Below are 26100 nucleotides of genomic sequence, written 5' to 3'. Positions count from 1 at the left end.
CATATTCATTCATTCACTCACATATTCATTCATTCACTCACATATTCATTCATTCATTCATTCATTCATTCATTCATTCACCTAGCCACCAAGCCCCTTTTCTGAGTCTGTTGCTGGGAATGCAGAAGCAGAGATACAAACCTATCCTTCGTGGCGCTGCATTTCTAGAACGCTAGGCACAACCCTCTCCAAATAAAGGGACCAGTAAGAATTCTAGATACACAAAAGTATTAGGAAAAGATCCAATGAAGTTGAGAAAAATAGGAATGGGGATGGGGAGACTTTGAGGTGGTCATGGGAGGCCTCCTGGAAGGGGGGACATTCAACAGGGGTCAAGGAGCAGGCCCTCGAAGAGCTAGAAGGGTGCCTTGGGTAGAAGACACTGCAAGGATCAAGACGTTGAGGTGGGCAATGTTTGAGGAAGGGAAGGGAGACCTGTGTGGCTGGAGGGAAGGGGCAAAGGGATGGGGCAAGCCAGAGGCTGGCAGGGGTTCCACCTGCAGGGTTGAGTGCGTGAGGCCTCAGCAGACTGGGAGTCATGGGGGGTTAAGCCCCTTAGGGTCCTGTGAATTGTAGGGGCAGGAAGGGGGACAGGAAGGCCCAAGGGAGCTGGAGTGTGTGTCTCGGAGAGCTTATTCCTGGGCTCTCTGGGATTCGGGGACTCAGAGAAGCTTCATTCATTCTATCAGTGTTTCTTGAGCGCCTCCCGTATACAAGGCATGGACCCAAAGTGGAGATACCATGGTGAAGACACAAAAAAAAGTCCCCTGAACTCGTGTTTTCAGCAGGCAAGATCAGATCTTGAGACAGTAAGTAAATACAGTTGACCCTTGCAGATGGTCCCCGGGGGAAATGAGGCCAGGGAGGGGTACAGAGGAGCTAAGCCTGGCAGCCCCTGGTCCTCCCCATGGGCAGCCCACCTAATCCTTGCTCTGGAGGAGGAGCTGGGAGTCTGGGGGTGACAGGCAGGCAGGGAACCAGTATTATCGGAAACACAGACTCCCCACAAAGCAGCCTCTGGCCTGGGAGCCCCTGTCACACCCACCAGGGGATCCCCGCCGCCTCCCCCCCCCCCTCCCACCCGGGGGGCTGTCTCCTTCATTCAGCTGGCGGCAGCCTCCCTATTCCAGGCACCAGCGTCCCCTCCCTTCTCACACTCCAGCCTAACTCTTCCTTTCCGGCCACCCCCACATCTAATGGGACCCCAGGTCTGCCCATCCTTGTCCCTAAATTCACTCGGTCCCCATCCCTGCGGCCACTGCTTCACCATAGGCCCTGGGAGCAAAGGCATGACTGCAGTAGGGTATTCTGCTTGTGGCCATACTAGTTTGGAGGGTATTCCCCCCCAAATTCCAGTCCATCCAGGACCTCAGAATGTGACCTTATTTGGAAACAGGGTCTTTAAAGACACAGTGAAATTAACGTGAGGTCATACTAGACGAGGGCGGGCCTTAACCCAACGACCAGCGTCCTTCTCAGACGGCCACGTGAAGACAGGTACAGGGACTGGAGTGATGTGGCCATAAGCCAAGGGACACATGAAGCCCCCCCAGGAAGGGGAAGAGACAAAAAGAAGGATCCTCCCCTAGACCCTCCAGAGGGAATGTGGCCCTGCCGATGCCTGGATCTCAGGCTCTGGCCTCCAGAACTGTGAGACGCGACATTTCTGTTGTTCTCAGGTCGTAGTCATTTATTACTACAGCCCCTGGAAAGTCATACAGTGGTCACAGGCAAGGCACATCCCTCTTTGAGCCTCAGTTTCTTCAGCGAGGCAGTGGGGCCCTCCGAGGGCAGTGAGAGGGGCTGGGGATCCAATCCCCCTCAGATGTGCTAGGCACACAGCAAGCGCTCACTGGATGCTCCCAGTTGCTACTAGCCTGATCGGGATCTGAACCATTTCAAGTGCCTTCCTGACTTCTCTGGCTCCCGTCCAGTCTCTGCCAGGCGCCCCCGAGGGATATTTCCTTGCTAAAATCTCATTATGTTGCTTCTAATTCTGAATGCTCAGTGGCTCCCCATGGCCCTCGTGGCATCTGTACAATTTGACCCTCAGCACAACTCCAGTTGGACACCAGCAAAGACCTACTTGCCCGACCAGACCCAGCTCAAAGAGCAAGAAGAACACCTCTTCCAGGATGCCTTCCCAGATTTCCCAGAGCACAACAAATCTCTCCCTCCTCCCTGTGGTTCCTCAGCATTGGGCAGAAAACTGGCCACACACAGTCCATCCTCCACGCCCAGCTGAGTCCCAGAGTCTGCCCACTTCTCTTCGTCTCTGCCTCTATCCAGTCCTGGCGGAGCTCACTCTACCCAGTTGCCTCCTGGGCTCCCCTCCGGCCTTCTGCCGCTTCCACTCTTGCCCCACCAGTCCCTGCTCTCCACAGTAGTCACAGAGGCTTTTGAAAATCATAAACCAGACCCTGTCCCTCTCTGCTCACACCCCCTCCATGGTTCCCCACGGCTCTGCAGTCTGTTTCTTGACCTCAGCCCCTGCCTGCAGATCCCTCGGTCTTCCTCTTCCTCCTCTCTCCCCCTCGCTCATTCTGTTCCAGTCACAGCAGCCTCCTCACTGTTCCTCAAACGTGCCAACCTCACTTCTGCCTCAGGACCCTTGCACTTGCTGTCCCTGCTGCCAAGTATGCCGTTCTCCCAACTGCCACCTGGCTGGCTCCTCCTCCCGCCTTCTGTCCCCCCTCCAGGAGCCTCCCTCTCCCCGGGTCGTTCTCTCATACATCATTGCGAGGGGCCCCTGGATGGCTCAGTCGGTTGAGCATCCAGCTCGATTTTGGCTCAGGCCATGATTCCACACACAGTGTGTGAGATCAAGCCCCGCACTGGGCTCTGAGCTGACAGCAAGGAGCCTGCTTGAGATTCTCTCCCTCTTTCTCTGCCCTTCCCCCACTCATTCATTTTCTCTCTCTCTCTCAAAATAAATGAATAAACTTAAAAAAAAAAAAAAAAAAAGGATCACTGTGTTCTATTTCCCTCCCAGTATGTCTCAAGGGCTGATCTGGGCCTGCCTCAGCCCCTGCCGTGTCCCCAGCACCCAGCCCAGGGCACACAGTACCTGTTCGGTGTTTGCTGACTGATTAAACCGACCATACGTATTTAGAACCGTTGCCTCCATTTTCTCCATATCCCGCCCCCATTGGCAGCTCATTGCTGACCCTGAAATGTCAGCCAATGTTTGCAGGGGACAGAAGGAGTAAAGGAGATACTCCCTAAAAGCTGTCTCCCGGAGCGAGACCACAGAATCTGGGTGGCGGACCAGGGGTGGGGGACCTTCCAACCTGGCTCATCTCCTCCCTTCTGGCTGTGTGACACAGAGCGGGTTCCCCACCACCAGCGACTGGAGAAAATGGGCAGTGACTCTCTGGGGGCTCTAGAAAGCACAGCTGTTGTGGTGGTGGTTATTGTACTGTTAGTCTGATGTCAGAGGTTGGCGCTTTTTTCTTACGTCGCCAGATTGTCCACGTAGCTCCCGGGCCACCCTTACTCCCAAATATGACCCAGACCTGGATTCACTCACCCTGGTGTGCAGGGGTCTCCCGGATGAGCCACCACCAAAGGGCCTGTCCCCTTCAGTCCTGCTGGATTACCACCTGGCTGGCAGGGGGCTGAGCTGCCTTTCTTCTCCCCTTGACCTGTAAGGACCAGACACGGGTAAGGGGTTTCCCCATGCTGTTCCCTGTCCTGCTCCTAGGTCCCCCCCAATTCCTTCACCACAGGGAGATCTAGGTGGATGAGGCTGGGACAGGCTGCTGTAAGGGTGAAGGAGGTAGGGATCCCTGACTCAGCCAGCTGTATTCTTGGCCACCCCCTGATCCTCACCCTGTCTGCAGCTGCCCTGGGGTAACTCCCTCAAGGAATTCACTCTGTACTGGGCTGTTGCGAAAGCCCCATGGTACCCATGGAACCCAGGCCCCACTCCGGAGGAGAGGGCGAAAGGGGACACAGAGCAGCCCCATGGCGGAGAGGGGTGAGGGAGCACGACCCCAGGATGGAACTGAAGGGGAAACACGGGCTGAGATGGACATCCCAGCTGCCCTTCCTCTCGCTGGGGATCTGGAGTGGGGCCAGTGGCCACCTGGACGAGTCAGGGGCTGCCTGTTCTAGTCGGGGGGGGGGGGGGCTTTGGATCTGACTCTGGCTCTGGGAGAACAGGGAGATTGTCCAAGGTCACCCAGTGGGTCGGTGCGTCAGAGTGATCACTCTACCAGCTCTGGAAGGACCCCTTGCCCTCCCTCCCCTTCTCCCCTTCACCAGCCAGACTTCCTTTGAGGTCTAAGGCAGCTTGAGGAGGCTGGGGGAAGAAGGACTAGGAGGGACATGAGACCCGGGAACCCGGAGGAGGGAGCCAGTTAGGGGGCTCATCCACTCAGTCCTGTCTGGGCCTCCAGCAGTGTGGAGAGACTTGGAGAGAGTGTGGTACTCCCCCTACCCAGTTCCAGACAGGGCCCTCAAGCCCCACCCTGACAGTTAAACGCAGGAAGCAGAGGGGACCCTGGAGCCCACACCACCAGCTGAGTTCTGGGGTTCCTGAATCTGAGTCCGCCACAAACACAGCTCTGCCTCTGCCCAGCTGGGTGACCTTGGGTAAGTGCTAACCCTCTCTGGGCCTCGGCCCCTTTCCCAGTCAGTGGGGTGGGGGCGGGGGGAGGTGGAGCTTAGGGAAGGGAGCAGAGGAGGAGCTCCCACGCACAGTAGGCTGGCAGGTGGGGGGGGGGGTTCCCTTCCACTCTGCAGTGGGCCAGCCGGGGGAATCCCCACCACACTCCGTGAGAGGTGGAAGGACTGAGGGGGAAGGCAGGGGAAGGGAGCAATGGAGCCACCACTGCCCCCCCCACCCCGCCACTTTCCCCACCCCCACCCCCCACCCCCCACCCCCAGCTAGCGCCTGAGGGTCCCCTGGTCTCCACCTTCTCCTCTGTGGGAGGACGTCTCCGCATTCCAGATTCCGGGAGCGGAAGCCCCCCTCCTCCCAGGGGGATGCTGGGGCGGGGGGGGGGGGCGTCTGGAGTGACTCGAGGCTTGGAGTTGGGGAGGGGGGGCGGAGATGGAAGGGTTTCCCCTCCCTCCCGCACCTCCCCCCTTTGAATTCCGGGAGTCGGGGCAAACCCTGACCGAAACGCCCACCAAGGAGAAGGGGAGCGCCGCTGGGCCCTCCGCCCTGTCAGCGCCCCCACCCCAATTCCCCACTAGTGCCTACTCACCGGCCAGAGACGGCCGCCGCCGCCGGAGCCCCAGCGCCTGGCCCGAGCGCGAAGACAAGTGCACGGCCGGGCAAGGGCGTGTGAGCCGGGAGGGTGTGCGCGCGCCGCCGCAGAGCTGACCCCCTCCCCGCCGACCTGGGCCCCGCCCCGCCTCCCCGGGAGGGGCGCCTACCCGGTGGAGCGAGAGAGGCAGACTGCGGCGGCCACCGTGCGACCCCCCCTCTCCCGCTCTGCTTTTCCAGAAAGGGTGGGGAGGGAATCCCCCTCCCCGCAGGAGTGGAACAGCCAATCTCTAAGAACGCTCAAAGAGCTGGGAGGACCCTCCGCCGCCGCTGGCCCATCACGTTCATTTTACAGATGGGGAAACTGAGACCCAGAGTTGGGGCGCCCCTGGCCAGGGCCCAGCGCCCCAGCAGCATAGAAATGCGGCTGCCCGCCTGTCTCTGGGGGGTCGCTTCCTGGCGTCCGGGTTAGGAATGGAGCCGCGGAGAGAAAGGGAGGCAATTCAGCCCCCCACCTTGAGCGGGCTCTGGGGCCTGGGAGGTCCAGGGGGGGGACCCGGAGGCTTCAGGCAGCTGGTGACGTTGCTGGGGCTGGAAGGTCCCAGTGAGGGAGGGGTACCTCGGGTGGCCATGAAACAAACCACAGAAAACTTCTCTAATGTCATTGTTGGGCTGTGACGTCCCTCTTCTCACCGCACGATTCAGGGACCCCGCTGAACGTGAACAGCCGGGCCCTGGGCCGCGAGATTGTTTGTGAAGGTCACTCTGCCAAATTAGAAGAATGCGGCTCCCCGGGTTAGGGTCACTAGGGGATGGCAGAGGGGGCGCTGCGCAGGGCTCAGCCCCTCCTGTGACCTTGGCCCTGTTCAGGCCCCTCTCTCAGCCTATTTCTTTCTTGCGACTGGACAGCATTCACTTCTGGGGTCCCTCCAGCTCTCCGAGGTCCTTGGGGCTGCCGGCTGTATTTTGCTGTTATCCAATTCCGCCCCCCACCCCCACCCCAGGAGGAGTGGTGCCCTCCCAGACCACCGTGTTCTCCCTCTCGGCCCCCCTGCCCCCCGCAGCCCCACCCACCCGGTCTCTGAACCCCCACCCACCTTCCGCCGTGGCCTGGGATGAGGGGGGTTTCCTCTTGGGAGCCAGGAAGCTTCCATGAGCCTCCATCCTTTTTCTTTTTGGTTGTTTTTTTCCCCCCTCTTTTCTTCCATTCATTCTAAAAATAGCCCTCCCTCTCCAACTCTCCTCCCCCCCGCCCCCCCCACGCCGCCGGGCGCCTCCCTTGGAAAGGTAATGCACTCCCCGGGTGGGGTCCCGGAGCCCGGGATTCCGCGGCGCGGGCGGGGCCGCGGGGGGGGGATGGAGTGGGGGGCGATTGGGAGCGCACCACCCCCCCCCATTGTGTGTGAGATGCTCTCAGAAGGAGCCGTCAGCGTGACCGTGACCGTGTGTGTAGGGAAAGAGAACAAAGGGGCGGGGGACCTCTAGGGTATTCACTGTGGAGGCAGATTGAGGGAGGGCTGGGGGAACCGCAGGGACTCCACCGATGAGGGGTCCCACCCAGTACCTCTGCGGGGATGACTCTCCACCGGCGGGGGGAAGGCTGAGGTCTGCACCTTGGACACAGGGAGGGTCAAGAGTCAGCAGTGACAGGGTGGCTTCACGGGGGGAGGGGGGAGTCCTCCACCCTTGAACCTGGACATCTGCCCTGCGGAGCCCCCAGAAGGCCCCTCCCACTGCTCCTTGCCTCGCACCCATGGCCTCCCTCGTCCCTTCTCCGTGATGCAACTACAGAATTCCATACTCAGCTATGTGACTGATCATGGCTCTGTCCACAGAACTAGCACCTTCCTCCTTGAACTCTCCCTCTCTTCCAAGTCCTGAGAGCTCCGGCTCCCACTCCCTTTTGTCCCAGCACTAGGGCTGTCTCCCTAGACCACCCACCACACTCTGGCCTGACTCAACCTCTGTGTTAATGTGTCCAGCCTCAGGGGCTTTGCATCCGCCCTTCTTTCTGCCAAGATCACCCTTCCCTCACCCCCTATTGTCTTTCAGAGCCCGGTTCAAAGTCACCTCCTGCTCTGGGAACATCCCTCTAGTTTCAGGCCTTCCATTCCTGGTGTGCTGTGTTACTTGTTCACCTTCTGCCTCCCCCAGGGAATGGGGGGGTTCTCGGCAACTTGGGCTTGGCTGATGACGGGTGGGCCAACTCCGACCCAGCACCTCCCCAGGAGCTACCCAGCTCCAGAGACAGAGATAGCACCACTGCCCCAGCTAGCCACTCTGGAAAGCACCCCTGGGACGTGGCACAAAAGATCCATCATCTGCTCCCGTAGGGGTGTCACCTTGCACAGGGACACTAAAAACCACAGGCCCCCAAATGTTCCCTACCAGGGATGGCTTAGCCCGTTTCCAGAATAACATGATGGTCATGGTCCGCAGGGACGCAGTTCCAGGCCGGTTGAGAAGCCAGCTCGGAGGCGTGTCTGCTCAGATGGCAAGTAAGTATGAAGAGCAAAGACTGAGGGGAGGAGGGGGCAGTGGGAGCAGTGACCTTTCCGCAGCAGTGACCTCAGCAGTGACTGAGGGGAGGGGAGTGACCTTTCCTTTGTTATTAGCTTTTCCATGTTTCATTAGCTTACACTTTTTGAAACCAAGGGGAGGATAAAGGGAAAATCTCTTTGTTGGAGGATATAAAAGCTCAGAGAGGGTATGTGCCCCCCCTGGGACAGAAAACGCAGCTGCCAGTGTTGAGAAATCAAACATCCCCCCTCCCATACTTGCCTCCATAAATTTACCTTGAAAGCTTTGAGCAACTACTATCTATATATTTATATGCCCAGACATTGAGGGTTGAATTCAGAGGAGGGGGGGGGGGGATTCCTGGGGTCCCTGAGAATACAGAGCCTTGTGGGTTCTGGGAAAAGGTGATGGGCTGGGGATGAGCAGGGACATGTGGTGTCAGCAGGGCCAGGCCCACAGCCATGGACTTGGGGGGAGCTTGTGGGTGCTGAGGGAGAAAGCCTCGGGATGGGTGAGTGCCCTGTCTTTGCACGTTTCACTGCCCAGCCCAGACTACACCTCAGGCTGGTGTTCAAGGCCAGAAGGGTGGGAGCTGGCATGGGAAGTGGGGGGACCTGGCATGCAGGACCAGGGGAACCAGCCAGGCAAGAGACAAAGGCATCATCCGAGAGGTTTCAGAAAGTCTCAAAGGACAGGCGGGAATGTGGAAGACAGTAAGGGGGGGGGGGGGGGGGGGGAGGGGTGCCCGACCATGCACAATTAGGGTTGCCACATAAAATACAGGACACGGAATGGGACATACTTGTAAAAATGAAAAGTATTCGTTGTTTATCTGCAAGTCAAGTTTTACTGGGCGACGTAGTTTTCTTTTTCTAAACCTGGAAACTCTAAGCCCAGATCTTCTGGCCAAGCAAACCTGGGGTTTGTGCGGAGGAGGAGGAGAAGGGGCCCTGGAAGTGTCCGTCCTCTCCCAGTCCATCACGCTGTCGCCGGCGCCGCACATGTTCCCTTCCTAGGCTTTCCTTTGTCCCCCACACGCTGTCCACGTCCCTTAACTGCTCCTCAAGTTTCCCCCTCCCCTCCTCTCTCTTCCTTTGTTGTCCCCCTCCTTCCACGCCCTCCCTCATTACCCCATCCCCCGACTCCTCCTACTCCTCTTGCACCCCTCTCCCCATCTTCCCCAGCCCTTCGCGTTTCCCCCACCTTCTCTGGCACTCACCCTTCCTCCTCGTCCCTCCACCCCCCCCCCCCTCGTCCCTCCACCCCCCCCTCCTCCTCCACGGCCCCTCTCTCCGCGCTAACCTCCTCCCCGGGCACCCACCCTCTCCTCTCTTCTGCGAACCCTCCCCCGTCAATCCCCGGGGCGCGCAAGGGGGAACCCCGGCCACCGGCGCCGCGCTCCACGCAGGCGCAGAGCCGCCCGGCTTCCCTGAGGCCGCCGCACCCCTCCCTGCGGCCCGCGCGCCCGGTTGCCAAGGCGACGGCGAGGGCCGGAGCGGGAACCTCCGGAAGACCCCACTCTCTCTCCCTCCCCCGCCACCTCCTCAGCAAACCCCACTCAGGTTTGAGCCGGTTTCCCCACCCCTCCCCCAGTGCGCACTGCGGCGTGTGAGGATTCCCTTGCCCACAGGGCGGGGGGGGGGGGGGGGGGTCGGTCGGGGATCGACGCATGCGCGCAGGGCGAGGCTTTCCCTCCCAGACCAGCGCTCGACGGGAAAGCCCTAGCGCGTGAAGCGAGCACCCCCGCGCAGGCGCAGTGAGCGCCCGGCGTCCCCACAGCCCCGCCCGGTTGCCCCGGCAACGCGCGCGGGGAGGGCTGGGAGAGCACGGAACTCCCGTCTCACGCCCCCTCCCGCGCACTGCAGCCGAGTCGGGGATTCCCTGCTGCCCGCGCGCAAGCGCGGGCCTGGGATTCCGCGGGGGCGGGGCCGGAGAAAGAAGGGGCTTTTCCGTGCTAGGGAACAAAGGCTATTACCATATTCCCTTTGTCAGAGGATCGAAGCGGTCCTCTCAGCTCCTGAGTGTTATTTCCTCTCTGGTCCACCGGCCATCCCTCTGCAGGTCCCCAGGAGAGCTTGCCACACGCAGCTCCGATACCTTTCCTACCTTGCTCACAGACCCGCCGTGGCTCCCTACCTTCCTGCGGTGAAGCCCTATTCTTCAGCCCGGCGTCTGAGGCCCTGAACGCCCAGCCGGTATCTACCTTCTGGTTATTCACCATTGGTCGCTAAACACCACCCCCAACCCCCCCCCCCCCCCATTCCAGACCACAAAGACCTCAACGTGCCCACGCAGGAGGCTCCTTTGCCAGGCCTTTCTTCAGGATATGCCCTTCCCAGGCACCATCTCGTTGATTCTCGAGATAGCCTGGGGTTAGATACTGTTTTAGTCCCGTTTTATATAGGAGGAAATTAAAGCTTAGCCCCATTAAGGCCCTGGCCTAAGACCGCAGAGGTAAAAGGCAGAACCCTCGATTTGTGAGGAGACATCTGGGCCCCTCCACCCATTATTTGGCCTTCAACCCTGATTCTGGACCCCACGGTTGTCCCTGCTGGCTCCCTCACAGCCCTGGGTGCCTTCTGGCTATGTGACAGGCAGGGGGCTTCGTTTTCCCATCTGTAAAGGGAATAAATATCTCATGGGGCTGTCCCCAGGCTTCGGTGACATATTACCATGTGCTAGGCCAGGGCCCAGCATCTAGGGGATGTTTCTCACAGCTGGTCTAGTTTGGTGGTGGCTTCCCCACCCTGCTTCCTGGTGCGATTTTCCTCCTTGTCATGGCAACCCCTGCAGGGCGCCTGCTTTCTGTCTCACTTCCCTAGAGCCCACGGGGTCTTCTGGGAATACTTCCTGGATTCCTCACATGTCTTCTAGTGATGGTTTTAGAGTTGGCTCCAGGATCCCCAAACTAAGCCATTGTTCAATATATGTTGGTTAGTTTTACGCCAACCAGCAATTGCTTCAGGAACCTTCCATTTTGCATTTTAGCTGTACCCAGTTATTAATGGCACCCCTCCCTTGAACAGGAAAGTTGTGACCTCCAGGCCTTTGCACATGTGGTTCCTTCAGCCTTTTCTGCCCCTGTCTGTGCACAGAATTCCTATGCATCCTTCGAGGCCTTCCCTCCATGAAACCCTCATGGCCCCCTTTGGCCCAGCCCTGGATGCCACGCAGTTGGGGGGTATGGAGGCCAGAAGCCGCAAGGGCAGCCTTGTGGAGGCTGTCACGTGGGTGAGAGCCATAGCAGTGACCTGGTAAATGCTTGGACCCTACCCCTACCCATGGGGGCCCATCTGGCTGCTGCCCTCCCTTTCTGCCAACTTTCCAAGGCCAAGTAAGCTCTAGGAAGCCAGAACCAGGAACAGATCTCACCCAACCCTTCCCAGACATGCAGCCTCTGATGGGACACTTATTCCTACCCAGATCCACCTGCCCGTTCAGCCTCCAGGCCCTCGCCTGCCTACGGCCCTGCCTGTACAATGGGATCTGACTCATCTCCCGCTCAGGCCCGCTCTGAAGAAATCCTCCACTGGGAAGCCTGCCCATGACTTGACCCAGATGCCTCCCCTGTTGGAGTAACACCAGAGCAGCCAGCATTTCCTGACCCCCCACCCCGAGCGCAGTATGTGACCTGACTGCTGACTCTGAACCAGAACCTCAGGATGCTAACACCTCGCCTTCAGCTCGCCTCTGGTTCTGCCCCTGAAGTACTTTGTGACCTGGAGCCAGTGCCTCCACCTCTCTGAGCAGTCCCCTCGTAGCAGCCCAGCAAAGCTTCCAGGGGTGGTGGTCCAGGTCCCTTAATGGACAGGTGGCCAGCCAGGTGGGGAGGCCGTAAGAGCCAGGCACAGGTCTCAGCTTGCTGAGACAACACGCATTTGGGGGCCCTGATCTTCTCTGGCCGTGACCCCTGCATTCCAGCCCTCCTCTCCCCACCACCCACCCACCCGCCACCCACAGAGACGTCGAGTGCACGGTTTGCCTCACCGATTGCCTTTATTGGGCATCAGCCCCAGGGCTCCACGGGCGCAGGAAGGGGGTGGTGGGTGTCACTTGAAGCAGGGACCCTCCGGTGGGAGGCACGACCGACGATGCCACCTAGCCCCCAGGATGCTTGCCTCAGCCCCGGACCTCTCTGTAACCCACGCAGCTGACCCAGCGGACGGCGTGTGAGGTCATGACCCTGACCGCCTGTAGGGCGGCTCCCCCAGTTCTGGGCTCACTTGGGGGTATTGAAGGGCACGGCCCGCTGGTTCATGGGGTTGTCTGGCGACCGCAGCCACTCCTTCTTGAGCAGCTGCTTCAGCTGCGACAGCCGCATGTTGGGGTTTTCTTGTTTGAGCCGCGGCAGCTGCGCCTCCTCGAAGGCGGTGAAGGCCGCCCGCATGCGGCGCTCCGGGTGCCGGTCTGCAGCCTCCTCCGTCACGCTAGGGGAGGACAGTGAGGAGGAGAGCCGAGTGAGGGGGGGGAGGGGTCTAGGGTGCGGCCCCGCCCGCGGGGAGGGCCGTGCTCCGCCCCCAGACACATAGCCCCACCCCCGGCGCTCAAGCCCCACCCCATCACCTGAGCACCGCGATGGCATCCTCGATGGTACGCGCCTCCACACTGCCCTCCTCCAGCACGCGGCGGTTCACATTCTCCTCCAGCGGCACCTCCAAGTGGCTCTTGGCTTTCTCGGCTGGGGGCGGAAGACAGCCAAGTGACAGGGACACACACAGGGACAGAGATAAGCTGGGATGCAGAGCTCCGGAGAGATGAGAGAGACGCAGTGGGGGAAGAGAGGAGAGAGAAGGAGGCAAGCAGGCAAAGAACGATGGGGGCGCCCTCCTGTCCTCCCAGCGCCCAGGCCCCTGCCCAGGCCACGCTGTCATCCTGACTGCCCTGCAACTGAGCACACAGGAGACACCCCCACTCCTGGCTGCTGTCTCCTTACCCTCCGGGCACCCCATTCAGTCCCCGGGGACCCCATGGCCCACAAGCGGAGGTCAGATGCACAGCAAGTAAATACACACGTGTTTGTGCCCATGCTCTCGGTGCTCAAAGCCAGGCCTGCCGGAACGCTGCCCACCCCTGCTTCACCACACAGCCCAGGCAGCTTCTCTGGGGGTGAGGAAGGGGCTCTGGATTCAGCCAGGGTTAGTCCTGCGGCCTGGCCTTTAGTGGGGAAAAAGGCAGCTCCGGAGCGAGCCAAAGCCCCACCTGGGTCTGGGGCTTCCTTGTGTTGGTGGTCTCGACGGAGCGTCTCCTCAATCTGGGCGCGGGTGACCTTGCTGGGCGCGGCCACCCGGGGGGCCTTGCCACCCTTGAGCTTGGAGTCTTCCTCCTCCAGCAGGCGCTGCGTCTCCTTCTTGCGCTCTAGCTGCTCCAGGCGCCGCTTCTCCTTCTCCTCCTGGGGGGAGGGAGGCGATCAGGAGTGGGCCCCACCACTGGCACGAGGTCTGGGTTTTTATCTATCTCACCCAAGGCAGACTGAGGCCCTGCTGTGTGCTAGACCCTGTGCTGGGCACAGCGGACACAGCCGGAGCACAACAGGCCTACCTGAGGGCTCCCAGCCTACAGTACTACGGGAGCAAAGGGAACCTTGGCCAGGGCAGGTGGATGGTGGCTCTTGAAGGAAAAGCGACACCTGGGCTGGAGGAGGAGCCAGACAGGAAGAGAGATGGAGGACAGGAAAGTCCTTAGAGGTGGGAATGCAGGTGCAAAGGCCCTGAGGCAGGAACCTCCGAGCAGGACAGAGGAGAGACTCACAAAGGCTGGTGTGGCTGGAGCAGGGAGGGGAAGCTCGGCAGGAGAAGAGGTGGGGAGGACATAGGGTGGGACCCCAAGGGGCCTCAAGGGAGGGGTTTGTATTGGATTCCGAAGGTGACAGGACCCAGGGAAGGTCTGAGCCCATTTTCTGGCTGGGGCAGGGGTCTGCCCTTATGGGCACTGTCCCTAGCCAAGTGTCGCAGGGGCTGTGACTGGTCCCACCTTGCCCCCCAGGGAGGCCTTGATGCCATCTGACCTACAGGACTTGCCCTTGGCCGCTGCCCCTCACCACCTCCACCAGGGGGCAGAGTCATGGCCTGGTTCATTTGTAGTGCAGGGCAACCACAGGCTTGGAATATTCGGCCACCTCCCACCCGCACCCCCACAGGGCCCTGCACCTCGGGCACCTCAACCTGCCTACCCTCTGCCTACAACTCTGCCATCTGACTTCCATGCCCTGGGGGTGATCCCCACTCCTTCAGTGCCCTCTGTGACACTCCTATAGTGGAACGAAGTGTCCCCCTGGGCCTCTGAACTCTAACCTGCCTGCGCAGCAGGAAAGTGGAGGCGAGGTTAAAGGTTAAGGGCCCCCACATCTGTGTTCAGGCACCTCAGGCAGGGCCACTGTCCGAGCCTGAGTTTACCCATCAATTAGAGGTAATGTCCTCCCGAGGCCCCCTAGTCCCTGCAGCACGGTACTCATACAGCCCATGTTCGTTCTGTCCCCAACACGGCCCTGCCTCAGCCTTTGCACTGGCTGTCCTCTCCTCCTGGGGCGCCGAGGCCTCCTTCCCTGGCTAAGCTCCTGGCTCCTTATCGGCACCTCCACCCCATGGCTCTTTCCCGTGTTCCGCAAATCCCTGCTTCTGGTCTTCTGACTATCTGGTTTGTCCTGGAGGCAGGAGGCAGGCCCTGGCCTGGGTTTTGAACAGCTGCCTGCTGGCCCCAGGCCCAGTAACACAGTAGGTGTTAGTAAAAGTATGCTGCATGAATGCATGAATTCCAAAAAGCTCCAATAACTCAGGAAAGACACTCGCTTGCGGCCGTTAGTCTCTAGTGACATGGGACTGAGGAGGAAACATGAGCATTTATGCTTTGACATTCAGCAAAATTTTGTGACAAAGTCACTTGCAGTTTGTAAAAAAAAGAGCCATCAGCAATTGGCAGTATCTGGTGATGGGTGACGATAAGTCCACTCTGCAGAATATTCCTGCGCCATAAAAAGTGAGTCTCATAAATAATTGACATGGAACCCGGAGAGTCAGGTGCTCAGGCAGAGCTGCTTAATACGGAACAAGTGGAGATAAACTGCTGACTTCCGGGCGGCGGGGGAGGGGGCGGCGATGAATTACGGCCCCATCCGCGACCGCTGCCTGGTGGCCAGGAGAAAGATGGCTGTGGGACCCTACTGAACTGAAGACACGGGCTTTAGGGTAGGACACTGGGTGAGAAAAGTCTGGTGTCATGTGAGGGAGGACGTGGGTTTTTTAGAGTGAGCATGAATTTGCTTTTTTCTTCCTTTTTTATTTTATTTTATTTTTTTAACTTTTTTAAATTTATTTTTGAGACAGGGAGAGACAGAGCATGAACAGGGGAGGGTCAGAGAGAGGGAGACACAGAATCGGAAGCAGGCTCCAGGCTCTGAGCTGTCAGCACAGAGCCCGACACGGGGCTCGAACTCAGGGACCACGAGATCATGACCTGAGCCAAAGTCGGACGCTCAACGGACTGAGCCACCCAGGCGCCCCTCTTCCTTTCTTTTTTAAAAGATTTTAGGGGGCGCCTAGGTGGCTCAGGCAGTTGAATGTCCGACTTTGACTCAGGTCATGATCTCACGGTTCGTGGGTTCGAGCCCCGCATCGGGCTCTGGGCTGACAGCTCAGAGCCTGGAGCCTGCTTCCGATTCTGTGTCTCCCTCTCTCTCTGCCCCTCCCCTGCTCACGCTCTGTCTCTCTCTCTCTCTCAAAAATAAACATTAAAAAAAAATCTTTTTAAATAAATAAATAAAAATAAAAAGATTTTATTTTATTTTAAGTAATCTCTACACGCAACGTGGGGCTCGAACTTACAACCCTGAGATCAAGGGTCACATGCTCCACCAATGGAGCCAGCCAGGCACCCAGATTTGCTTTTTTCATAGAAACGTTTTTTTCACGTATATATGAAATCCTAAGCAGGCTCCATGCTGTCAGCATAGAGCCCAATGCGGGACTCGAGCTCACGAACTGTGAGATCATGACCTGAGCCGAAACCAAGAGTGGGACGCTTAACCGACTGAGCCACCCAGGGGCCCCCACGGAAACAATGGTTTTTTTTTGTTTTTTTTTGTTTTAATTTTTTTTTTCAACGTTTATTTATTTTTGGGACAGAGAGAGTCAGAGCATGAACGGGGGAGGGGCAGAGAGAGAGGGAGACACAGAATCGGAAACAGGCTCCAGGCTCTGAGCCATCAGCCCAGAGCCCGACGCGGGGCTCGAACTCACGGACCGCGAGATCGTGACCTGGCTGAAGTCGGACGCTTAACCGACTGCGCCACCCAGGCGCCCCAGAAACAATGTTTTTAAAGCAGCTGTTGTATAGGGAAGAAAAGAAGGACTAGGTGGGCTACGTAAACTGTGGGTACCACATGCCCATCAGCAGGAAGAGGGCTAGACAAACCGCAGAAAACCACCCAATGTTGGCAACTGCATGCAAAACAGTCAGGAGGGTGGACTGCCTGGGAAGGGCCTGGAGGCTGGGAATATTCCAGACGGCAGGGGTTGGCAAACTACAGTCCTCCACCTGTTTTGGTAAAGGTTTTAGTCCATTTGCATATGGTGGCTCTGTGCCAGAAGGACAGGGTCAAAAAGCTGTGAGAGCTCATCTGGCCCCTCCAGCCTATCCGACCTCTGCTCTGCATGTTCTTGTAGGCTCATGCTACACAGGCGGGCAGACAGACAGCTCCCTAAGCCACACACCCAGGACAGGGCCTGTCCTTTAAGCCACCCCTTGTAACAGACCAAAAGGTAGACCCATGGCCTCAGCTAGTCCCAGCCCTTCACCACAGCCCTGCGACCTGGGCTTCCTGCCTTATCCGTGCCGCACTTTTCTCAACCAGGGACCCCAGAGCCCAAGACACTAGCCCAGGGAGGGCTCTTGGGGCCTGGGGCCTGGGCTGCTACCTCTGCTTCAGGTCTCTGTGGGGCACCTGGTTAGCTCAGGCAGTTAAACATTGACTCCTGAGCTCAGGTCAGGTCTTGATCTCAGGGTCGTGAGTTCAAGCCCCGTGCTGGGCATGGAGCCTACTTTAAAAAAAAAAAAAAAGGTCTCTGGCTTTTTCTCTCCGCGTAATGCATAAGGGCTCTTTGGCAGACGATGTTTTTTTTTCTTTTGGGTTTTCTTTTTTTTTTTTTTTTTTTTTTTAATTTTTTTTTTTTCAACGTTTATTTATTTTTGGGACAGAGAGAGACAGAGCATGAACGGGGGAGGGGCAGAGAGAGAGGGAGACACAGAATCGGAAACAGGCTCCAGGCTCCGAGCCATCAGCCCAGAGCCTACGCGGGGCTCGAACTCACGGACCGCGAGATCGTGACCTGGCTGAAGTCGGACGCTTAACCGACTGTGCCACCCAGGCGCCCCTCTTTTGGGTTTTCAACTATCCTATATTATCAAAATATTGACAGTCAAAAAGAAACTTGAAAGACCTCCATGGACCCAATGCAGCACAGGGTGTGGGGAGGGAACCAATGACGTGCCATGTCCAACTAAAAATAAGGCAGGATCCAGTCCTGCACAGCAAGGTGATGGGAAAAACTCACAAAAGCACCCAGGCATGCCCGGAACCGGGCAAGCAGGGAAGGTATGTCACCAGTGCTATTTTCTGCAGTTGTTACCAGTCTGGTCAGGAACTTCTGATCAGCCCCCCGGGGGGGGGGGGGGGGGGGGGGGACAAGCAGAGACAGCGACAGTGGGTCTCTGGCGCCACCTACTGGACAGAGCCAGTCAGCGTCACCCGTGATCCACTTCCCAGACACCAATTCAGTTACCCACTGGGTGCCTGACACTGGGACCCACTAGGGGACAGATGGCCATCCCTGCACTCCTCTGTGTTTTTGCACACACCTAGAAGAGCCTGCGAGCCCCGGGGTCAGCAGGGTGGATGCGGGGGACCTAGTACAGCAGCTCCCAGCCTTGTCGCTGCGGACGTCCGGGGCTGTCTCGTTCTTTTCACGGCGGGACTGTCCCGGACCCTGAAGGGTGTTGAGCAGCGATCCCGGCCCCCGCCCGCCAGATGCCAGTGGCCCCTTCCACCCACCGGCTGTGACAACCCAAAATGTCTCCGGATGTTACCAAGTGCCCGCTGGGTGCAGAACTGCTCGAGGCTGAGAAGTGCCAGTCTGACCCAGCCCGGACATTACCCGGAGGAGAGAGAGGAGCCCGCAGGGGGTGGTGGCTCCCTTGCCTAACGACTCCCCCCCCCCCCCCCCGGGCCTTTGCCTCCACCGCCCTCCTCGTCCTTGCTCTATGTCCAGGGCCTTCTCACTTTCTAGCCAAAGCCCCAGGGGCCTCCTGCCACCTTCTACCTCGTTTCCATGTTGACTGCCCACCTTACCCGCAGCTGCGGGAGCCTGGGAACCACCCACCTTGCGCTGTTCCTTCCTCATGACGTGTTTGTCCTCATCCTTCCAGTAGGCATCCTCCAGCTCCTTCTGCTTCCTGGCATCAGCTGCCGCCTTGGCCTCAGCCCTCCGCGCCCGGGCCGCTGCCGACTTGGTGTTCTCACCCTGGAACTTCTTGGGCATATCCCTCAGCAGGCTGCGGGAGGGCAGGGACCAGTGAGTAGGGGGCAGGCGGCCTTCGGCGCCCCCGCGCCCACACTTGCAGTCAAGAGCCCCTTGGAGCCTCAAGGGCCTTGTCTGTAAAATGAGGGCCTCAGACTTAGTGATCTCCCTTTAAAAAAAAAAAAAAATGGATTGAGGTGAAATTCACACAACAAAAAATGAACCATTTTCAAGTGCCCAATTTGGTGGCATTTAATACATTCGCAATGTCGTGCAACCATCGCCTCTATAGTTCCGGAACATTCCCGGCACCCCAAAAGGAAACCCCGCACCCACTAACAAACAGTCACGCACCCTCCCCCCTCCCCCTAGCCCCTGACAACCACCCATCTGCCTTCTGTCTCTACGGATTTGCCTCTTCTGGACGTTTCATATAAACAGAACGGTGCACTCTGTGGCCTTTTGTGGTCTGGCTTCTTTCACTCGGTGTGATGTTTTCAAGGTTCCTCTATGCTTTTTAGCATGTCAGTGCTTCGTTCTTTTTTTATGGCCGAGTAATATTCCATTGTACAGATTGACCACATTTTGTTTATCCGTTCACCACTAACGTTCACCCGGGTTGTTTCCGCTTTTTGGCTTTCATTTTTTTTTCATCATTTTTTAAGTTTATTTATTTATTTATTTTGAGAGATAATGGGAGTGGGGCGGGGGGGGGGAGTCGAGTGGGAGAGGGGCGGGGGGGGGAAGAGAGAGACAGAGAGAGAGAGAGAGAGAGAGAGAGAGAGAGAGAGAGAGAGAATCCCAAGCAGGCTCCACCCTGTCAGCGCGGAGCCCAACGTGAGGCTCGAACACACAAACTGAGATCACGACCTGAGCCTAAGTTGGATGTTTCACTGATTGGGCCACCCAGGCGCCCCTCCACATTTTGGCTTTTGGAGGCATGCTTCGGTGGACCCCTGCAGGCCAGTCTGTGTGTGGCCCCTCTTATTCTGCCACTTGTGACACCTCAGTCCCCAGAACCCTGAGGCTAAATCCTCCTCGCTGGGTACTCGGCTGCCGTGAACTGCTCCCAGTGACCCAGGAGATGTATAACTGGAAAGCTGTTGTCCAGGAGGCACATGGTCGGTGCAAGTCCCACGCTGGGTGCTGGGGAAATGATATACACAAACAGCAGGCACCACCTTCCCTCCACTAACCCCTTCATATGGACCAACTCAACCGGATGCCTCCAGAGCGGGGTGCCTACGTGGCTCGGTCGGTAGAACATGGGACCCTTGATCTCAGGGTCATGAGTTCAAGTCCCACAGCACGGGGCTTACTCAAAAAAAAAAAAAAAAAAATTCATGAATGCCTCCAAAGCTCCTGGGTTGTTTGTCTCCCCTGAATATCTCCAGCTCAGTCCCCTTAGGGAAATAGGCCCAGCATCCACAGATGAAGGGAAGAGAACGTGGGGGCCACTTTGACCCAGGACCACCAGGCCACCCCATTCCAGCCTCAACCCTTGTGAGGGTGAAGGGGTGAGGCTTCTGGGCAGAGGGCACAGGATATGCAAAGACCCTGCGGCACTGATGAGGCCACTGAGCACTGGGGAGGGGGAGGAAAAGAGGGTGGGAGGGCACGGGGCTGTCAGAGTGGGGTATTATGGGCCAAGGAAGAGCAAGGATTTTATTCTCTGGGCACCAGGGAGCCGTTAAGCAGCCCGGAGCAGGGCACGGACACATTTTGATTCAGGCTGCTCCCAAGCCCACTGTGGCTACTGTGCGGATAGGCCAGGGGACGACAATGATGCGGATGGAGTCGGGCAGTCATAACGATGTCAACTCGGACCGATGCTCGGCACCAGGGACACGCTAAACCACTTCATCCCCCAGCAGCAGCAGCAGAGGCTACTTTCAGCCCCATTTTACAGACGAAGGAACCTAAGGCTTTGCAGGACTAAGTAGTACGCTCAGGGCCACACAGCAGGTTAGTGGAGGAGGCCCGATTCCAACCCAGGGCCAGACCCCCAATCCCAACTCTGTGCTCCTAACCGCTGGCCCACCCCGGGGTCCCGACAGGCCCCGTTGATGTTCCCCGCGGATCAGGATTCTGAGGCCACTGCCCCCCTCCCCCCCCCCCCCACGTAACATCAAGGGGTGGCCTCCTGGCCAGGTGGTCCAGGCTGAGACTGAGGAGAGGGCCCCATGGGGCAGAGCAGGGCAAAGTAGGGGCGATCAGTGGACCCAGGAGACTCAGAGCTGCGATCACAGCTGAAGTGCTCCCCTTGAGCTGAGACACAGCATGGATCCCAGTCCCTCTCCTGACCCCCTGGATTTAAGAGCTGCCACAGGGGGATATGCTGGCCTGATCCCGCAGGCCTCCCAGCTGCTCCTTGACCACCTAAGTCAGCATTCATTACTGAGTGTCCACAGCATACTCAATAGAACCACCCCCACCCTGGATTCTCCAGGGGAGTGCCAAGAATTGGGAGTCACTGTCCAAGTTACAGATTAGAAAACTCCCCACCCGGGGCGCCCGGGGCGCTAGATTGGATCGAGCTTCTGATTCTTGGTTTTGGCCCAGGTCATGATCTCCTGGGTCGAGCCCCACGTGGGGATCCACACAGTGTGAAGCCTGCTTGGGATTCTCTCCCTCTCTCTGCCCCTCTCCCACTTGTGCGCGTGCGTGCTCTCTCTCTCTATGAATAAACTTTAAAATTTTTTTTTTTTTAACGTTTATTTATTTTTGGGACAGAGAGAGACAGAGCATGAACGGGGGAGGGGCAGAGAGAGAGGGAGACACAGAATCGGAAACAGGCTCCAGGCTCTGAGCCATCAGCCCAGAGCCCGACGCGGGGCTCGAACTCCCGGACCGCGAGATCGTGACCTGGCTGAAGTCGGACGCTTAACCGACTGCGCCACCCAGGCGCCCCATATGAATAAACTTTAAAGAGAGAAAACCTGCCACCCTACTCTCCCTCCATCTTCCCCTCACTCACTGGTGGCAGCCACGCCAGCCTCCCTGCCATTTTCCAAACATACTGCAGGTTCCCACCTCAGGGCCTTTGCACTTGTTGCATCCTCCACCTGGCGGCTCAAATTTCAGGGCCTACCTCAGGTGTGTCTGCCTCCATGAAGCCTTCCCCGAGACACCCTCTTTCAGACCGCAAGCTTCTCCTTGAGGCCCTCGTCCGGGTTGCTATTTTATGTTCACGTATATGATTATTTGACAAATGTCCATGTTTCCCACCAGCCTGGGAGTTCTGCGAAGGCAGGGACTGCCTTGGTCCCTACTGGCTCCCCACTGCCCGGTACAGTAGGGGCTCAACAAGTCCTAACCCTCAAGGCGACTGTCTTTGGAGACAGGGCCAGTGAGGGAGCGATAGCAATTAAGCAAAGTCATAAGGGTGCGGCCCTAATCTAATGGGGCTGGTGCCCCTATCATTGCAAAAGACACCAGGGCTTGCTCTCTGCACCACGTGAGGACACGGTTGAGAAGGTGGCCATTTGCAAGGCAGGAAGGGTGCCTGCGTCAGGAACCAAACTGGGGGGCACTTGGATCTTGCGTTTCCTCCCTTCTAGAACCGTAGGCACAGAAATTCCTGTTGCTTAGGCCGCCCAGTCTGTGGTATTTTTTAATGGCAGCCCGAGCTTTACACAGACAGCTTCTCTTCTGTTGCGGTAAACACTTACGCTGTCGTTCAGTAAGCACCTAGTACGCGTGGGACACTGGGTAGCGAAGCAGCACCCATCTGACCGCCAGGCTGGCTAGGGCTTAGACAGTAGGAGTGACAACTGGCCATAAGAACTGTGATGGGGACATGCAGGGCGCTGGGGAAGCCTCGAGGGGGGTTTCTGACCCAGGTTGGGGTTAAAGGGCTTCCTGAAGGAGACATCTAAGAAAAGGCCTGAAGGAGTCAGGGGCTCCTGAGCCCCCAGGAGGGTGGGGGAGGCAGGCTGCGAAGCGGGGATCTGTATTTCAGGGTGATGGAAACATGCGGAGGGTGTTAGAACCGGGAGGCGCTGATCTGTGAATAAGAGGCGAACTGTAGGGGTGAGATAAGCAAGGAACTCAGGCAGGGATCCGGGGAGTGGCTCCGGATGGACAAGGGGGTACGTTTAGGACGGAATCCAGACCCACGTGGTTGATTGGATGCAAAAGTAAAGAGAGAATAGAAGATAAAGCTCAACACCGCCTCTTCCAAGAAGCCCTCCCGCTACCCCTTCCGGACTCCCCCTTGCCCGTCGTGCCTCTCCCCAGTCCTGACCCCACTGCAAGACACCGGGGGGGGCGTCCGTACCCAGCTCTGTCACCCCCAAGCCTGGCAGGGCTGGAGCTGGCTGGCCTCCAAAAGGACGCAGTTCTCCCCGGGTCTCGGTCGCCCGCTCCGGGAAATGGGCACAGCCCCCGCGAGAGCCGTCTTGCCTGGACGCTGAAAGTGCCCGGGTCTCCGACCACCCCACCTCCAGCCCCCCCAGGGAGACGGTCTCAGGCCTAGCCACCCCGCCCCCCGGCTCCGCCCGCGCCGCGGCCGCTCCTACCTCCTTCCCCCAGCGCCGGCCCGGTCGCGAATCCATGACGTCACCGCAGGGCTTGCGCGCCGAGCTCCCGGAGGCGCGGGCTGATGACGCGTCAGCGTTGTCGCCATCTTGGTAAGGGAAACGCTCCCTGGCCTCCCACCCGAGCCAAGGTTATCAGCCACTTCTTTTCCTCTCCGCGAAGAGGCTATTTTATGAGGCCCCCACCCCCTCCTCTCGCTTCAGATATTGGCAAACTAGGAGGGGCGGCTAAAAACGACAATCTAGAATGTCGCCTTTACCAAGATGGCCGTTGCCCGGATGAAATATGGCGGCCTCCACTTCACACATGGTCCGACGGCGTCAGGCGGGAGTTGCCCTGCCACCAGGGGGCGCCAGAGCCTGCGGTCCAATCGCTGTCCGCAGCCGGCCAAGCCCAGAAGAATCCCCCCAAATTGTGCTGTCGCTTTGCGCTGAGAAGGCGCTCTTCTAATCCACACTCTCTGCGTCCCACCTGCGAAGCTGGGGAGAGGGGAGGCCGGAGAAAGTGGCAGAGAAACGAACCACCCCACCCCGTTCAGCTGGGGAAACCGAGGCTCAGAGACACCAGGAAGTGAATTTACTCAAAATGTAAGCCCCCCCCCCCCCCCCCCCCGCAGCAGCTCGAATTCCTCGCCGGCCCCTCCTGAAATGCTCCACTCTCACCCACCCCCTGCACACGCACCTTGCTTTTTTATTTTATTCAGCAATTAGTTTGGGGGGCCAATTTGTCCCAGGCACCTACACTTGAGAGTTTCTGCATTTCCTGGGGCTCCGTGTCCTCATCTGTAAAAATGGGGAGTACTAGGGGTCTGAGGGTGGTTACCCTGGACCTGGCTGTGGGGAAAGAGGCAGGGTTTGGATCTAGGGGACCGTCCGGGCAGGACGAGTGGACCACAGAGTCCTTCTCTGAAAGGCAACCCCAGTCACACTGCCAGGACCTTGCTCTAGAGCCTGGTGGGTTCCCACTGCCTTTCAAGACTCCTTTATTTCGGTCAGAGAATCAGCTTGCGTTGTCCATTTGTTGACCTGTTTGTTTTCTGCTTCTCCCGTGGCTGTGACATGGGACGGAACCCATGCAGCTGGAGCAGCCTCAGCAGAAAACATGTACAACTGACCCTTGAACCACACAGGATTTAGGGGCACCGACTCCCACAGGGTCGAAAGTCTGCGTATAGGGGCGCCTGGGTGGTTCAGTCGGTTGTGTCGGACTTCGGCTGAGGTCCTGATCTCGCGGTCCGTGAGTTCGAGCCCCGCGTTGGGGCCTGTGCTGACAGCTCGGAGCCTGGAGCCTGCTTCCGATTCTGTGTCTCCCTCCCTCTCTGCCCCTCCCCTGCTCTCTCTCTCTCAAAAGTAAACATTGGAAAAAGAAAAAAGAAAGTCTGCCGGAGTGCCTGGGTGGCTCCGTTGGTTAAGCGTCGGACTTCGGCTCAGGTCACGATCTCACGGTTCGTGGGTTCGAGCCCCGCATCGGGCTCTGTGCTGACAGCTCAGGGCCTGGAGCCTGCTTCCGATTCTGTGTCTCCCTCTTTCTCTCTTCCCCTCCCTGCTCGCGCTCTGTCTCTGTATCTCTCTCAACATTAAAGAAACATTAAAAAAAAAAAAAAAACCTTGCAAAAAAAAATCTGCCTATAACTTTTGACTCCCCAGAAACTTAATGACGAATGACCGGAAGCCTGACCAATAACAATCGGTTGCTTAACGCATATTTGGCATGTTATATAGATTATGTAATGCATTCTTACAAGAAAGTAAGCTAGAGAAAAAAATGTTACTAAGAAAAGCATCAGGGAGAGAAATTACATTGGTAGCCCTATACTGCATTTATGGAGAAAACAAAACAAAACAAAACAAAACCCTTGGATAAGTGGACCCATGCGGTTAAAAACCCATGCAGTTTAAGGGTCAACTGTATTGTTCAGTATTAGGTACAGGATGTGTGGAGGCAGCAAAGCCAACACCTAGTCAACCTTCTGCTGGTAAAGAGCCAGGTTTAAAAAAAAAAAAAATGCTAATAATAATTTAAAAGAGAGATTGGCTCGTCACACCTTCCCGGGGGCAGGATGCCTCTTGCTTCATATTGACATAACTCAGAGGTGTAGGTCAAGTGAATCATTCCAGAACAAGCAAAATCTTCTGCAAGATGACTTTTGCCACCGGCCAGGCACTCTGCCTCACAGTGCTACTCCCCGTCCTAAGGATTCTTAGCTTCTATCGTGGTGACACTACAGCTCTTCGATGCCCTCATTCTCAAACAAGTGTTGAGTGCCTACTTCGAGCCTGTGCTGGAATACAGAGACAAGTTGGGGGCACCTGGGTGGGTCCGATGGTTAAGCGTCCGACTCTTGATCTCAGCTCGGTTCGCGATCGTTCGTGAGATCGAGTCCCATGTGGGGGTCTGCACTGACAGCGTGGAGCCTGTTTGGGATATTTTCTCTCTCTCTCAAAATAAATAAGCATTTACAAAAAAATTAGACAGACGTGGTCCCTGGTCTTCTGGGGCTCACACAGTCAGGAAGTCACACACACAAAAATTATGATTCTTTATTTTTTAAATGTTTATTTCCTTTTGAGACTGAGGGAGACAGAGCGTGAACGGGGAAGGGGCAGAAAGAGAGGGAGACACAGGATCTGAAGCAGGCTCCAGGCTCCGAGCTGTCAGCGTGGAGCCCGACGCGGGGCTCGAACTCACGAGCCGGGAGATCGTGACCTGAGCCGAAGTCGGACGCTTAACCGACTGAGCCACCCCGGTGCCGCCCCCCCCCCCTTCAAATTATGATCCTCACCATACTCAGAAGATATTCCCCACATTGAGAGTGGGTGACAGAAGCCAGCAGGCTGGGTGATCAAAGAGGCCTTCTCAGAGGAGGTGGCCTTTAAACAGGGCTGCGTGAAGAAAGGGAGAGAAAGGCGTTCTGGGCAGAGGGAATGGCATGTGCAAAGGCCGGGTGATAGGTGTAAAGCGAGAAAGAAGAAAGCGGACCGTGACCTTGGTCCGGTGGGAGTTGGCCCAGCGTCTACAGCTGCGCTATGGTTTTCTCCTACGTGACGTAATTTCACAGAACGTCAGTATCAGAAAAGGCCACTCTAGCCACGATGAAGCAAGGCAAAAACAGGCCCCCTCCGGTGCATCTGACCTCAGACAAACACAAGGTCGTTATCACAAACCACCGAGAGGGCCAAACCTCCCCGTCCTCAAACCGCCTCACGTAAGCCCCAGTTTTATAATAAGCCCTTCCTAACCCCCTCTTTCTGGGATGCTACACAGAGCCCCCCTGCAATGAGCCATTACACCCAACTCGGTCTGACTACACGTATGTCT

At 57.7% G+C, this 26100-nt stretch overlaps 2 protein-coding genes across 3 annotated transcripts in view; both read right to left on the bottom strand.

Moving 5' to 3' along the window:
- KCNN1 (potassium calcium-activated channel subfamily N member 1) overlaps window positions 1-6438 on the bottom strand; it is a 32655-nt gene extending 26217 nt beyond the window's left edge. Inside the window, exons 1-2 of one of the 2 annotated variants that reach the window (XM_045496606.1) lie at window positions 6313-6438; window positions 3530-3644 (exon numbers count right to left, since the gene is read on the bottom strand). The gene's annotated coding sequence lies outside the window, so the exon portion shown is untranslated. Of the gene's footprint in view, window positions 1-3529; window positions 3645-5213; window positions 5342-6312 lie in introns of those variants that run through there. The other variant, XM_045496604.1, reaches the window with a different exon arrangement.
- A 5274-nt stretch (window positions 6439-11712) lies between these two features.
- CCDC124 (coiled-coil domain containing 124) lies at window positions 11713-22868 on the bottom strand. The gene is made up of 5 exons (XM_045496595.1): window positions 22764-22868; window positions 18106-18277; window positions 12935-13124; window positions 12299-12413; window positions 11713-12162 (listed from the first exon to the last, which is right to left on the bottom strand). Exons 2-5 carry the CDS (start codon window positions 18262-18264, stop codon window positions 11955-11957), a joined length of 672 nt encoding a protein of 223 aa, XP_045352551.1. The 5' UTR covers window positions 18265-18277; window positions 22764-22868; the 3' UTR covers window positions 11713-11954.
- Window positions 22869-26100: the final 3232 nt, after the last annotated feature.

Source organism: Leopardus geoffroyi, chromosome A2 (genome assembly GCF_018350155.1).
Source record: "Leopardus geoffroyi isolate Oge1 chromosome A2, O.geoffroyi_Oge1_pat1.0, whole genome shotgun sequence".
Lineage (NCBI taxonomy): Eukaryota > Metazoa > Chordata > Mammalia > Carnivora > Felidae > Leopardus > Leopardus geoffroyi.
Note: the sequence above shows the minus strand (reverse complement) of the source record. Positions and strands in the feature narration are given on the sequence as shown.